The 13205-nt window shown below is 52.5% G+C and overlaps 1 protein-coding gene across 6 annotated transcripts in view; it reads left to right on the plus strand.

Annotated features, from left to right (window-relative positions):
• Positions 1-188: 188 nt before the first annotated feature.
• Positions 189-13205, plus strand: part of PPP2R5C (protein phosphatase 2 regulatory subunit B'gamma) — a 122652-nt gene continuing 109635 nt past the window's right edge. For 2 of the 6 annotated variants that reach the window (XM_040641392.1, XM_040641391.1), the window contains exons 1-2: positions 755-860; positions 1735-1800. In XM_040641392.1, coding sequence (XP_040497326.1) covers positions 834-860; positions 1735-1800 — 93 coding nt within the window. In that variant the 5' untranslated portion in view covers positions 755-833. Of the gene's footprint in view, positions 392-739; positions 861-1734; positions 1801-13205 lie in introns of those variants that run through there. The other 4 variants (XM_040641393.1, XM_040641395.1, XM_040641396.1 and 1 more) reach the window with 3 other exon arrangements.

A 13205-nucleotide genomic window follows, 5' to 3' on the forward strand; every position in this document is an offset into this window, starting at 1 on the left:
CGGGGCCTCCGCCCGGGGCGGGGCAGAGCGGGGCTCCGGGGGCGGGGCCCAGTGGGGGCGCAGCGAAACTGCCGCTCGCTCGGCCCCGGGCCTCCTCAGTCGGTCCTGCGCGCCGGCGCGCGGGCGCCTTTGAGCCCGGCAAACGCGGCGGTGGCGGCGATGGGGCGAGGCTTGGAGGCTGTGGGTCGCGCTGGGCCACGTCCCGCCAGCTGTAGAAGTTGTTGCCATCCTTTTCAGACGTGCCTTTTCCACGCCTGACTTGTCTCCCTGCTCCCTCCGTCCCGCACCTGCGCCGCGTGTGCCGGCCAGCAGCCGTCACTGCAGCCCCACTCCCCCTTCCGAGACTGGGCTCAGCTCTCCCGGCCGGCCACTCGCCGCCGCTAGCGCACCGGTACCGCTGAGGAGGCCCCGGGAGCCGGAGCGCTGCGAGGGAGGGGGGTGGGACCCGGGCCGCGCGCAGGGGCGGGGCCGCGGCGGAGAGCGTTAGGGCACGTGAAGGCGCCTCGGCCAATGGCAGGGCGTCTGGAGGCCAGCGGGGCGGGGTCCGCGCGGGGGAGGGGAGGGGGTGGCCGGGGGCCTGGGGGAGGGGCGGGGCGGGCCGGGGAGGGCGGAGAACGCCGCTACGCCGCTGCCGCTGCCGCCGCCGCCGCCGCCGCGGCTGCCGCAGCCTGTGGGAGCCTGGAAAAGGGGAAGTGCGAGCGAGCGAGCGACTCAGTCCCCGGGCGGCGGCGGCGGCGGCGGCAGCGGCGGCGGCGGCCGGGGGTCGCGACGGCCGGGGCGGGCGCGCTGCTGCTGCTGCTGCGGAGGGCAGGCGGTGGCAGTCCGCACCAGCCATGCCGAATAAAAACAAGAAGGAGAAAGTGAGTCCGGGCCCGGGCCGCCGGACTGGCCGGGGAGGGGAAGGGGCTGCGCGGAGGGCGGGCGGGGAACTGCTCGGGAGCGGGGTGCGGCGGGCTCCAGGTCCCGAGGGCGCAGGAGCGCCGCTCGGGGGCGCCGGGGCCCAGGCCGGGCTGGGGTCCCGACGGCCCCGGGCGGGGTGGGGGCGGCGTGGGCGCCCGCCCCCGGGCAGCGCGCGCGGTGGGCGTGAGGGGGCAGGTGCGGTCGCGGAGGTGGTTGATCTAGGCTCGAAGACGCCTGGGCAAAGGCTCGAAGGGTGGTGGGCTGCAGGCGCCTGGAGGGACCCCGGGCCGGGGTGGAAGGGGAGCGAATAGACCCCGCTTCACGCTGGTGAAGAATTGTCTGCTCTCCTGAGGGACGCTCTGGGGCTCTGAAATACTATTATTATCCTGGGTGGCGGCGGTGATGGCTGTGAGTGTGCTGCGTTGCATTTGGGGGTGGTGGGGGGATACGTTTCTGCTCCAGGTGGAGCTCCTAGCTTCTCAGAGTCACCCCAGAAATCCCGGCTCGCGGGGTTTACGGTGGGAGGCCAGAATGGGATGCGATGTGGATCCATCAAAATGCAGAGAGCACCTAAATGTGGGTTTATCTGTTTCTGCTTGAAGTTTTCAACGCTCGATACAGATCAAGAAAACAAGGAGGATCTGAATTGGGGTTGGGGGTGTCGCATCGCAGTATTGTATCTCTAACGTGAGGCAGAATTTCTTGGTATTGATTAAAATTATCAGAAGTTCCAGTTAAATTGTGTAAATCCGTTTTAAAACTGCATTTTGGTTTATCTGATGTTTAGCAGTCTAAAAATTGAGAAGCCTAATTGATTTGCTTGATGTTTCCCAGGAATCACCAAAAGCAGGGAAAAGTGGAAAAAGTTCAAAAGAAGGACAAGACATAATAGAACCAGAGGTAACTGCTCTCAAATATTCCCTTTCCGTTTTTTTCATGAACACCTTCTAACTAAGGGCAGAAAAACAGCGTGGTGAAAACCAGGCTCTTCTAGAATGTTTCCCTGCATGAGATTTTCTTCCAGTCTCCTTCATAACCTGAAATTTTAGTTCTTTGGGTTTTTATTCAGTCTGGGAAAATACGGATGTGTTTATGGAAGTTGTGTCTGTGTAGCTGGTATTTTCAAGTTCATAACCCCCCACCTCAAATCTAGCTGCTCTCCTGCAGAGACTCGTTTCACCCCAGTTGTTCATGCTCCTTTTAGCTTTCAGATCCTCCCCTTCCTTCCTTCGCAAGCCCACGGCCAGCTCAGGTCCGTCTCTCTCAGTGGCTCCTCCTTCTGTCACCTTTGCTTCCCTGATGTAGTCTTTGCTGCTTGGGTCTCATACTGGCTGCTCTGTGGATGTCTGATTCCCATAGCCTCTTTCCCCAGTGGTGTTGGTACCTTTCAGTTTAGCTAGTTTGGGTATTTTTATACAATCTTCTGTCATCTTTTACTTGTTTTCTCTCTGCGTTGGCCAGTTCTGACTTCCTTTACTTCTCAACTGTGGGCTCATTGAAGAACAGCCGGCATGGTCAGTGAGGACGGTGTCTACCTGGTGGGGTTAATGGCATTCCTTGGCACCGTTGTGCTTTGAGAATATTTGCAGTGCCAGCACTTTGCCTTTGCCTTTTCTTCCTTGTGAGTAGTTGTTGAACTAGAGCCCCTCAGGCTAAGGATCCAGGAGCTGTCTGGACGCAGGCAGAGCTAATAGGCCCTTTTGGATCATTGGTAGCAGAGAAGCAGCTTGATTTTAGTGTCATGTTCTCCAGAGCTGGATCACTGAGGTTTCCAGTCTTATCACAGATGACATTAATTTGCAAGTGTCAGACCCCTTCCTGTAAGTCAAATTAGAATGAGTTCAGTGTTGTCTGGGGAAACACAGTTAACTGGTGATTATAGGCAGTAGCCTTTTTTTTTTTTAAGCCCCCCGGGGCAGGGGGTTTGGGAAGGTATCTTTTCCTTATCATTTGGTGCTTTCTAAGCCTCCCTCCTCTTCAGCAGGTGGTTTGTTCCAGCAAATCTGTCGCCCTCCCCAAAGAAAAAAGCAGAAATCCAAAAGGTTCCTTAAATATCAGTAGTTGGGAATTATTGGTGCCAGTCTTTTCTCTGCCTTGTCTTTATAGCAGATAATCAGGTTTTACTGTGCTATTCTTGCTTTTGACTTCCTTCCATGTCACTTTTTTTACATAATTGATTTAAATGAAATTTAGTCACTCTGCAAGGGTGTATGCATCTTCTTTCCTTTTGTTTACTGATGTTTCATTAAAACTGCTAAGGCTTCCAGTGCTCCCCCAACCTTGCTCGCTCACACGCCTGTCTCCTCTTACCGTTAATGTGACAAAGAGTAGCCGTGTATATGGTTCATTTATTCCCGTTTTAGCAGAAAGAACCAGACTATCAGGATGGATAATGTTAAGTTTGAACCTGAAAAGTTCATCAGTTAACTTGAAGAAAACAGAACCACTAGAATGTAAAATGCATGTGTTTAAGGTGGTTTGGGTTCCTAGACTGTCAGTTGCTTAAGACTCTTGAGGTGTGGCCTGCAGTGCCTGAGTGTCATGCCCCACTTGTCTTTTTGTATTTTTTCTAGTGCTACTGTCTAAGAGCTGGAGCTACAGAGCTTGAAATTACCACCGAAAAATACTGAAATGGTGGGCCCTTCACTACTTCTCATAAGGATACCAGAGGCAACATGGCATGTTAAGCATGGCAGTTGGCAGATGACTGTGTAAATTATTTTGCGGGAGTACAAATTGAGGCACTTCAGTTCATCTGAACTTTGGGTTGGGCCTGACTTTGTTCATTGTCGGTTCCCTCCTCAGTCTTCATCTCGCTTCTTCACCTGTGGCTCCAGCCAGTTACCAAACACGGTTGGCCCGCTCAGGTGCATGAAGCCCTCATTGCACACTCTTTTCCTCTCCTGGCAACGTTACTCTGAACTTGAATATTTTTAACCTGAACCGTTCAAATAGGACCGCTGTTCCCGTGCTGCCTTTCAGACCTGTTCAATGTCATGTCACCTTCACAGCCGGCTCTCGCTCGGGTCCGCCTGTGAACTCACCTGTGTGGGGGCAGTTACCCCATTCGGGACTTCCCAGCCTGAGGGACATGCAGCACAAGTGTCCGTCCTGAGCAGAGTAGCCAGGCTTGGGAAATCATCTCAGCAGAGAAAACGTGAAAAGAACGTGGCCTATGTTTGGTTGACTTAACACACCACTTCAAGACTGGAAAAGGTCCTTATACTCAAATCCTGGCTGGGTATAACCTAGCCTCACGGAGCACAAGGGAACAAGTGGCTTATACTACAGAACACTTTTTGGTTAAAACAAAGGAACATTTGATGGCACAGGGTTTTTAGTAAGGAAGATGAAGTCCTGCGGTAAAGGATAGGGTGGTATGGGGAAGGTATTTTAACCTGGGGATTAAATAGAAAAAAATGCTGACTCCCGAGTGCCATAAGTCATGTCACCTAACTTCTGTGGCCCTGTTTCCTCACCTCTAAAAACATGGGGAGTTTCAGATTTGACCATTTTTAACTATATGGGATAGACTAGTCATGACCCCTCTTGAAAGAAGTTTTCCCTGCGAGATGTATGGCAGAATATATCTTCCGATGAAACCAAATACCATTAAAGGTCGTAACTGCCGCTGTGCACATTTTTCTAGAAATTTCTGCTCCTTGAATGATGTGTATTGGTACATTTTTTTTGTTTTATTCTTTTTCAAATAGGATGTTTAAATTCGACTTATCCACATGTGTCCTGGAAGCAGAAGTTTCTACCCAGTACTTACGGGTTTATTTCATGGCACATTTTTAAGGCCGCAGGTGGGCTCGTGGGACTTAGGAGACTGACGGTGGGAACTCCACTCTGAGCAGCTGTTCTCAGTGTCACATTCCAAGCTGTGCAAACATAACTAGGCCCACTTGATGAATATTTAGAATCTTCATCCGTCGCTCAGATTTCTAAAGTCCATTTTGGAAGATGAGACCATCCCATGGTGTTTTTTTATAGTAGCTGTTTTAATTTGTATACTGTGTCCAAAGTTATGTTTTTATAAGTGTTAATGCTGTCTGTAAAGTGATTTGTTTTAAGCACATTAAAGGTTGTTTTGAGCGCTGTTCTCTGGTCACATATGTTACATATCCTGCTTCAGCTTAGTCTTGTTTGAAAGTCTCTACCGCAACTCTGACATAATATCTGAAAGCTGAATGGTCTTGTCTCCAACTTGTTAGCTTATTTTGACACCTTCTACCCTTAGTCATAACGTTTTTCTCTCTATAATCTGTACCTTTACATCCCCTCCAACCTGCCTCGGTGTTGCAGAGACAGGGAGCCAGACTTGCTGGGGTCCCACAGGCGAAGCTGGTGGAGTCACACTTGAGAAATTAAACCTAAAATGTCAAAAATAGTAATTCGTCTAACAGTAACACCCATTACATGGTCACAGAAATAACATTTTTGTGAAAAGTATCTTGTCACTCAGCTGCGTAGCAGGAATTTGAACCTGAGTGTTGGAGGACCGTGGAAGTGGTTTGTTGGTAGGCGTGTTTGCTGGGGAGGCGGCTGTGATCACCTCCAAAGAGGAGAGTCCCCGGCTCCCCTCCTCCGAAACACCAGAGCTACTGTCTGCAGGCTGCATTCTGAGCTCGCGCTGTCACTGGGGCCTTCCCTGCCACACTGCCCATCATTCTTTCCCCACTTTTTTCCCCACAACCCTAAACTGGACTCCAGTGAAACTCAGAGAGGACCCAGAGGACCAGTACTTTAATTTTTTTTTTTTGAAGTGCTTAAGTGACAATTGCGTGGGGGTGGAATTCCCTGCTTCGATTACCACGTCTTGGCCCGCTTTCCCAGCCACTCTGCGTAGTCTTTGCGCAGAGCCCTGATGTTCGGGAAGGATGGAGGCTCTGCAGAGGATAATCAGCTGTGGGTTGGGGGGCATATGAGTTAGGAGCAGGTTCTGTGAGTTTCCTGTCCCTTCCCAGTGCTCGCTCCTCCTCCATGTCACCGTGCGACTAGCTGGGCACTTGGCAGACCCTAAGTGCCTCCCAGGTGAGACCTGCTGGCCTGAGCAGGCGCCCCACCTTCAGCGCCATTGACGGTGGACCAGATGCTTCCCTGAGGCGCTGCCCTGTGGTCTGTGCACTGGAGGATGGTTGCCAGCACCTGGCCCTCCCCACTAGATGCCGGTGGCCCCACACCCCCTCCAGTTTTGACAAGCAAAGGTGTCTCCAGACATTGCCAAATGTTTCCTGGAGGGCAAAATGGCCCCCAGTGAGACCAGAGCTCTAGAAAGACCCTTCCACAAAGTATGTACGTCAGCTTGCAAATCATGCCTGATACATATTCTTCCTTTAGCAGTGTTCAAACCAAAGGGGCATCAGCACCCTTTTATGCTCGTAAAAATTAGGATCCCAAAGAGCTTTCATTTAGGTTCATTTTAGCTCATAACTTTTCTTACTAGAAATTAAAACCAAAGTTTTTAAAATATTCGTTAATTCATCTAATAGTAACACACCCAGTACGTGTTAGCGTGAATCGCATGTTTTTACAAGAAATAACTATTCACAAAAATTTACTGAGAAAAATGGCATTGCACCATGTTTTGCAAACTTCGTTAATGTCTGGCTTAATAGAAGCTGGCTGGCTCCTTGCGTCCGCTCCTGCATTTAGTCTGTTTTGATATCCAGTGCCTTGTAGCCTGTGAAAACTTGACCTAATGATGTTTATAAAGGCACATCATGGCTTTGTGTTATCATAAAAGCACAGACCCCAGAAAGTGTCTACAGGACCCCTAAGGGTCCCCAGACCTTGCTTTGGGGGGTATCCTCTCCATGCTCTTCACTGCCTGCCTTAGTCCCTTCGTCGTCTTAGCTCCAACTCGGGTTCATTTATTCTGAAATTTAAGGGAAGCTTTTCTCACTATCTTGGCCCCTCTTTTTTCCGTCTTTTAAATCTGAATAGCAATTATTGGCTCTACCAGTTACTTACCATTTATACTGCCTTGGACGACTTGTTTACCTCGATTCGCCTCCCCAACTAGATTAAGTACTCGAGGACAGCGATTTAACTTGATTCTTCTCTGCACTTGCCATGGCTGTGAGGACCTGGAGGCCAGAAGTGTTTGTCGGTGGATTTTAATAGTGCTCAGGAAGAAGGGGAGCTTCACATCGATGAGCTTGCTGGGTTTTCTGATGTGGTAAATTAGAAGGGAAGAAAAAAATCTCTCGTTTCTTTATCTTTCGATCCTCTAAGGAAATTTTGATGCAAAGTTTCCTTTCAGTATAATCTGTTTTAAATAAATAGCAGTGGGCTAAAACAGAAGATGATGGTACTTGGGTCTTTTTCTAATGTCCTGTGAAAGTTTTAAGAAGAGGGTTTTTGGTTTTGGTTTTGCTTTTGCTTTGCGCCGGAGGTCGGTGGTAAGATGTACAGTTTCATCAGATCTTATTTTAATTAAAGCAGTTCAAACTAAGATTTCCCTTTAAATATAAGGTTTCCAATATGATCTTCAGTACTTTGTAGTTTTTGTTTTGAGTTTATTTTGAGAATTTTTCTCAGTGGAACATACATATACACTTGACCCTTGAACAACATGGGGATTAGGGGGTGCCAATCCCCCCCACACACACAGCAAAAAATCTGTTGTATAACTATTAAGTCCCCCAGAACTTAACTACTAGTAGCCCTCTGTTGACGGGTAGCCTTGCCGATAACATAAACAGCCAATTAATGCATGTTTGGTGTGGTACGGTTATTGTATACTGTATTCTTATAATAAGAAGGAAGCCAGAAAAAAGAAAATGCTAAGAAAATCATAACAGGGGGCGCCTGGGTAGCACAGTCGTTAAGCGTCTGCCTTCGGCTCAGGGCGTGATCCCGGCGTTCTGGGATCGAGTCCCACATCAGGCTCCTCGGCTACGAGCCTGCTTCTTCCTCTCCCACTCCCCCTGCTTGTGTTCCCTCTCTCGCTGGCTGTCTCTCTGTCACATAAATAAATAAAAAATCTTAAAAAAAAAAAAAAAGAAAATCATAACAGAAAATACATTTAAGTGTAGTGTATTTATTGAAAAAAATTCACGGAAGTGGGCCCACGCAGTTCAAACCTGTGTTATTTAAGGGTGAAGTGTATATTTTAAAAAAACATTTTATGAGTTTTATATACATGTTAGAAACTTTGTTTTGATCGTCTTGTTCTGTCCAAGCACTGGGGGACATAAAAAGACTATGGTCCTCACCTGTTAAGAAATGAAGTGTTGACCGTTACTGTTATTCACGAAGTGTCCCATCTGTTGCTCATGGGCGTTCGGTAGACTTGGGAGTAACTTGGCCCCCCCCCCATCACACCCTGCAGCTACTGAAGACATGGGACAAGATGGAGCACGTTTCTTGTCAAGACCCCAACTGGAGGAGACAGATGCTTTAAAGCACTAAGCAAACACAGGGTCACCATTAAATTACGGAGCCCCAGAGAGCATGTTGGACCTAGTAGGGTGTGTGTTGCAGCTGGGAGCAGTCAGCATCCCGCTCCCTCTTCAGGAAAAGCTCTGCTACACGATACATAATTCTAGAAAGGGTTCAGTGAATTACGTGAAATAATTTATCAAGTGTTCCAGTTCGCGGAAGAAGCACAGAGCTCCGCTGTTAGAGCAGTTGCGGAGTGAGTGCATGCCTGTAGCCCTGCGTGTCAGGGTGGGGAGCTTTCCACCTGCATGTGCCGCGTGAGTCAGTCTGCCACCAACATGAATCACAGTGATATTTCCCCAAGTCACAGGGAAAATTCATGTGAAAGATTTCAACTATAAAAAGTCTGCAGCGTTTCCTTGAAACATCGGGTGCCCAGCAAGGTCAGGGCCCGATGGTGTCTGGTTTGACACAACGTTACAGGTAATGATCTTGCACCTTCCTGTCAGTGTGTTGTGTCAGCCAAGACTTCCCAGGGCCCTGCTTCTGCTCGAGTTTGGGAAGGGCCAGGGCGGGAAGCCCAAGAGCTTCCCAGATCCAAATCCAAGCAATGCTGTCATCTTCGTTTCCTCCACCTGGGGGAGTGAGAGGACAAGGCCAGAGTCAAATGAGGGGGCGTGCTGGGGAGGGGGGAAGGGGGTAATTAGTTTGAGGACACTGGATCTCCTTCATCTGCAGTATTTCAAATATCGAGATGAGATTTAGCAGGGCTCTAAAGGGATGGCAGCTCTGAGCTCGTGCTGTTCTTGCCCAGCGGGAACACCAGAATGCCTGGAGGATGCTCGCCATTAGCCACATGTGGCCCTCAAAATGGATGAAAATCAAATTAAATTTAAAAATGCAGCTCCTTAGTCATACGAGCCACATTTCCAGTGCTTGGAAGCTGCATGTGGCTGGCGGCCACTGGACAGCAGCTAAACACCGTATCTTCCAGAATAATTCCAACTTGAGTATGTGTAACTTATTTTAACTCCGTCAGCTATCACTCTTAATACGAAATACCAAATTGAGAAGGAAGTGGATGCAATTAGGGGAAAGGGGGACGGTGGAAGAGAAGGGAATTGAGGGGTGAGAAGGAGGAGGCCCTGCTCACCACAGGCCTGCCTGCGTGGTAAAGAGGGGCAGCTGGTACGCAGACAAGGCCACACAGTCTCCCGAGGGAGTAGGCTTAGGGAGATCCAGGGACAACAATGTCCTTCCCATCCCCTTCAACATCTTTTCTAGATTTTTTTTTAAACATTTTATTTATTTATTTGACAGAGATAGAGACAGCCAGCGAGAGAGGGAACACAAGCAGGGGAGTGGGAGAGGAGGAAGCAGGCTCCCAGCGGAGGAGCCTGATGTGGGGCTCGATCCCAGAACGCCGGGATCATGCCCTGAGCCAAAAGCAGACGCTTAAACAACTGAGCCACCTAGACGCCCCATCTAGATGTTTTATCTTTATGTGTTTCGGTGGTCGAAACACATATGGTTAAAAAATAAAATAGTACAAAAATCGATCCTCTCTCCTTCCACCTAATGCATGCTCTCAGGAGCAAAACTCCCCTGCTCTGCCGGTTAGCTCCGTGGTCCAGATCTTACAGGAAGGAGCATCGCGTTGCAGAGGCCAGGCCCTGGAGGACGGCGCCCTGTCCATCACGGGGGTGACCTTTCTATCTCCCCAAGTCATTTTTCTTCCCTGTAGGCCATCGCTTCCCCATCGCATGCTTCCCTCCAGGTGACTCATTCACAGTCACCCCACAGGCACACTCAGAGACCCTCCTGAGCGCTAAGGGCCCTCGTGCTGGGGGGGCAGCGTGGGACACACAGCAGGGCCCGTTTGCTTTCGCGCTGGTGGGCGTAAGGGGAGCCAGTGGCGTTTGGTCTCAGCCTGCAGAGCAGCGGCCCTGGGGCTCTCCATCCACGCCAGGAGCGCCCTCTGGTCACTGTGCTAGCAGAGCTGCTCGCGCGTTTCCAGAGGCTGCAGGAGATCCGGGGTGGTCTCATCGGGGAGAGGATGTTAAAGGTGACACCCGAATGTGACGCAGGAGCCAGTGGTGCCAAGACCCGGGGGAGGAGGGCATTCCAGCCAGAGGAAGTGGCCAGTGCAGAGGCCCGAGGGCGGAAGTGAGCTTGTGTGTCCGCTGGCAGGCAGTCTGGCTGAAGACAGATGAGGGCATCTTGAGCCGAAGGGATAAAGTCAGAGGGGGCAGAGGCAAGGAAGGTCCAGTAGGATCTTGTCAGTGGCCCTTGGTAGGATTGGGGTTTTTCATTTTTAGGGTGATGGGGAGCCATGGAGGTGGTTTGAGCAGGGAGGGGGGATGATCTGACGAGTATTTAAAAAGCTCTCTGCCGCTGCTGTGTACAAGTAGAGGGGCAAGAATTGAAACCAGGGGACCCCCGGCAGCGGCCCATCAGGTGCCCAGGTTCCGCGTACCCAGAGCTGAGGCCCCAGCACAGTGGGCCATGGGCGCTGGATGTGGTGGGCTCGTCAGTTGACCGCTCACTTTACAGGCCAGAGCTGAGAGCTGGCTCTGTGGCTTCCGGCCCTGCAGGGCCAGGGTGCAGAGAGCTTGGCTCTGAGGGGCCGGCTCCAGAACTACCAGCCTTCCTGTTTCCTAGACAGCCTGGTTTCTTTGGAGACCACCTTTCTCGCCCTCATAACACTCGAGGCTGACCGTCACCAACTTCGGGGTTGTCCCAGCGCCACCCGTTGGAGAGAATCTTCTCCCATTGAGTGGTCTTGGCTGTCTTTATGCCAGCACCATACTCTTCAGACAAATGCACTTTTGGAAGATCTTACGAGGCGTGCAGATACGGGCTACGCAAGCTCTGTGCCTCATGGTCTCTGGCCCAGAGTGCTGGCTGTGCATCGTACAATTGCAGAAGGGGGGGATTTTCGAAGATGTCAGAGAGTAGAATTGCTTGGATGTGGGACACAGGGGAGGCGGTGTCTGAAGTCCAGGGACTGAGCAAGATCCCAAGTCTGGCTCCACGGCTTCCTGCACAATCCCTCTGGGGAAGGGCCCTGCCGCACCCTGGGGTAGCAGCTGCTCAGGCCCTGGCCTACTTCGGGCTCAGGACAGCAGCTGGCTGCGAGGAGGCTGGGGGGCCCCAGCGACTGTCGGGGGCGCAAGGAGAGTTCTGTGTGGGCAGTGCCCCCTCTGGGCACCGACCAGTACGTGTCCAGTGGGATGCTGGTACTCGGCGCTGAGGAGAAAGATGTGTTCAGAGCGTTTCTGTTCTCCAGGCCCCTGCCCTGCTCTGCTGTTCAGGGACCCCTTCAGGCCATCCTCACCTCCTTGGGCCTCGCCTCCCTTCCTAGTGCTTCTTGCAGGTGACCTCGTATGTCTGCACACACAGGACAGGCCAGGCAATCTCTCGCTCCCTGCTGGGCGTCAGACTGACAGCCGTCCTGTCCCATCCGTCCTCTGTTCTGTTGTCACTGCACGCCGGGGCCCAGATCCTGCTCCCCGCTCAGTTCTCGCTCAGCCGGACCTCCGCTCGGTGGCCTCCCCTGTCGGCATGCAGCGTGGTCAAGCCCTCGCCTTCCAGATGGTCCGAGGTCCCTGCTGTGGCGCTGCTGCTTGGCCTGACGCTCTTCTTCCCGGCCACCTTCTCGAAGTCATTACGGACACTCCAGGCCTCCCCACCTTGGCCTCAGCCAAGCAGCCTCTCCCCACTGCCCCACTGCCCTCAGCAGCCTCCACCAGCCCCAGGATACCAAGTCCAAGTCTGCAGACGTTGGCTTTGAGTGCCATTTCATGGGTTGACCTCCTCCTTCCTGAAAGGCTTTCTTCCCTCAGCCCCGTCCTCCTCAGGCCCCCGCCACCTCCACCTCTTCCACTCCACGCTCTGCTGGGCTGTCTCACTCATGGGGTGACTTCAGTGACCGTGCAGATGGGTAACTTCCAAGTTCACATCCAGCTTGCACAAGATGTCTGACAGCGGCCAGGCAGTGGCCAGGACACCAAGGACAGCACTCCAGCCCTTGTCCACAGAAAGGAAGAGAGCGTCGTGGGGGAGTGAGGAGAGGCATCACCATGGCTTTTGCTCGGACCCAGTGTGCTCACAACCCACTTCTCGGCCCCTTTCTCCTTCCCGTCACGGTGCCTGCCCATCTGCTGGTTTCCCGTGTCCCCGCTGGCACTCTGCGTCACCCATGCACCTGCCAGCCACTGGTCCAGTGCGGCCACCAGTCCCGTGTGTGGTCTGGACCATTCACCAAGTCTGCCTCCTCCCCTCCCATCCACAGTCCACACTGCCGTCCGAGGCGCCTTTTGAACGGGAAGATGGACTTGCACCCTCGCCCCACTCAGAGCCCCCCTGCATGGCTTCCAGGTGCCTGTCAGGTGAAGGTCAGACTCTGACCCGGGCTAGTGGGCTCTGCGGCGACAGTGGTCGCACTGAGCCCCCACCCTCAGCGGCCCTGCCTGAATGCTGTCCCCCAGCACACATGCACGTGCCCTCAGAGGGACCTCCCTGACCTGGCCGGTGCAGGGCAGTGCCCCACTCTCGCAGGACAGGCCAGCGAGGCATCCAAGCCCTCCTGGAGCTGACATCCCTTCGGGGGAAAGACAAAACAGCCACCTCATAGCAGAGCCCGGCCAGGCGGGCAGCAGCCCATGGAGCTGACTGCACGGTGCAGAGGCGTCAGGAAGCCGCACTCAGGGTGGGCAGTGTGACAGTGGGACCGAGGCACAGGGCTGGCCGGAGCAGGAGCTGGGGACCCGAGCATGGGGCTCTGTAGAGCACTGTGAAGCCAATAGGCTCGGAGCCCTGGGAAGTGACTACAGTGAGTTAGCCTGGGTGATGGGACCAGGTCTTCTTTCTAGAAGCTCACTCTGCCTGCCCTGAGGACAGTGCTCTGGGGGAGC

This window comes from Ursus maritimus, unplaced genomic scaffold, assembly GCF_017311325.1.
Source record: "Ursus maritimus isolate PB19 unplaced genomic scaffold, ASM1731132v1 scaffold_25, whole genome shotgun sequence".
Classification (NCBI taxonomy): Eukaryota; Metazoa; Chordata; class Mammalia; order Carnivora; family Ursidae; genus Ursus; species Ursus maritimus.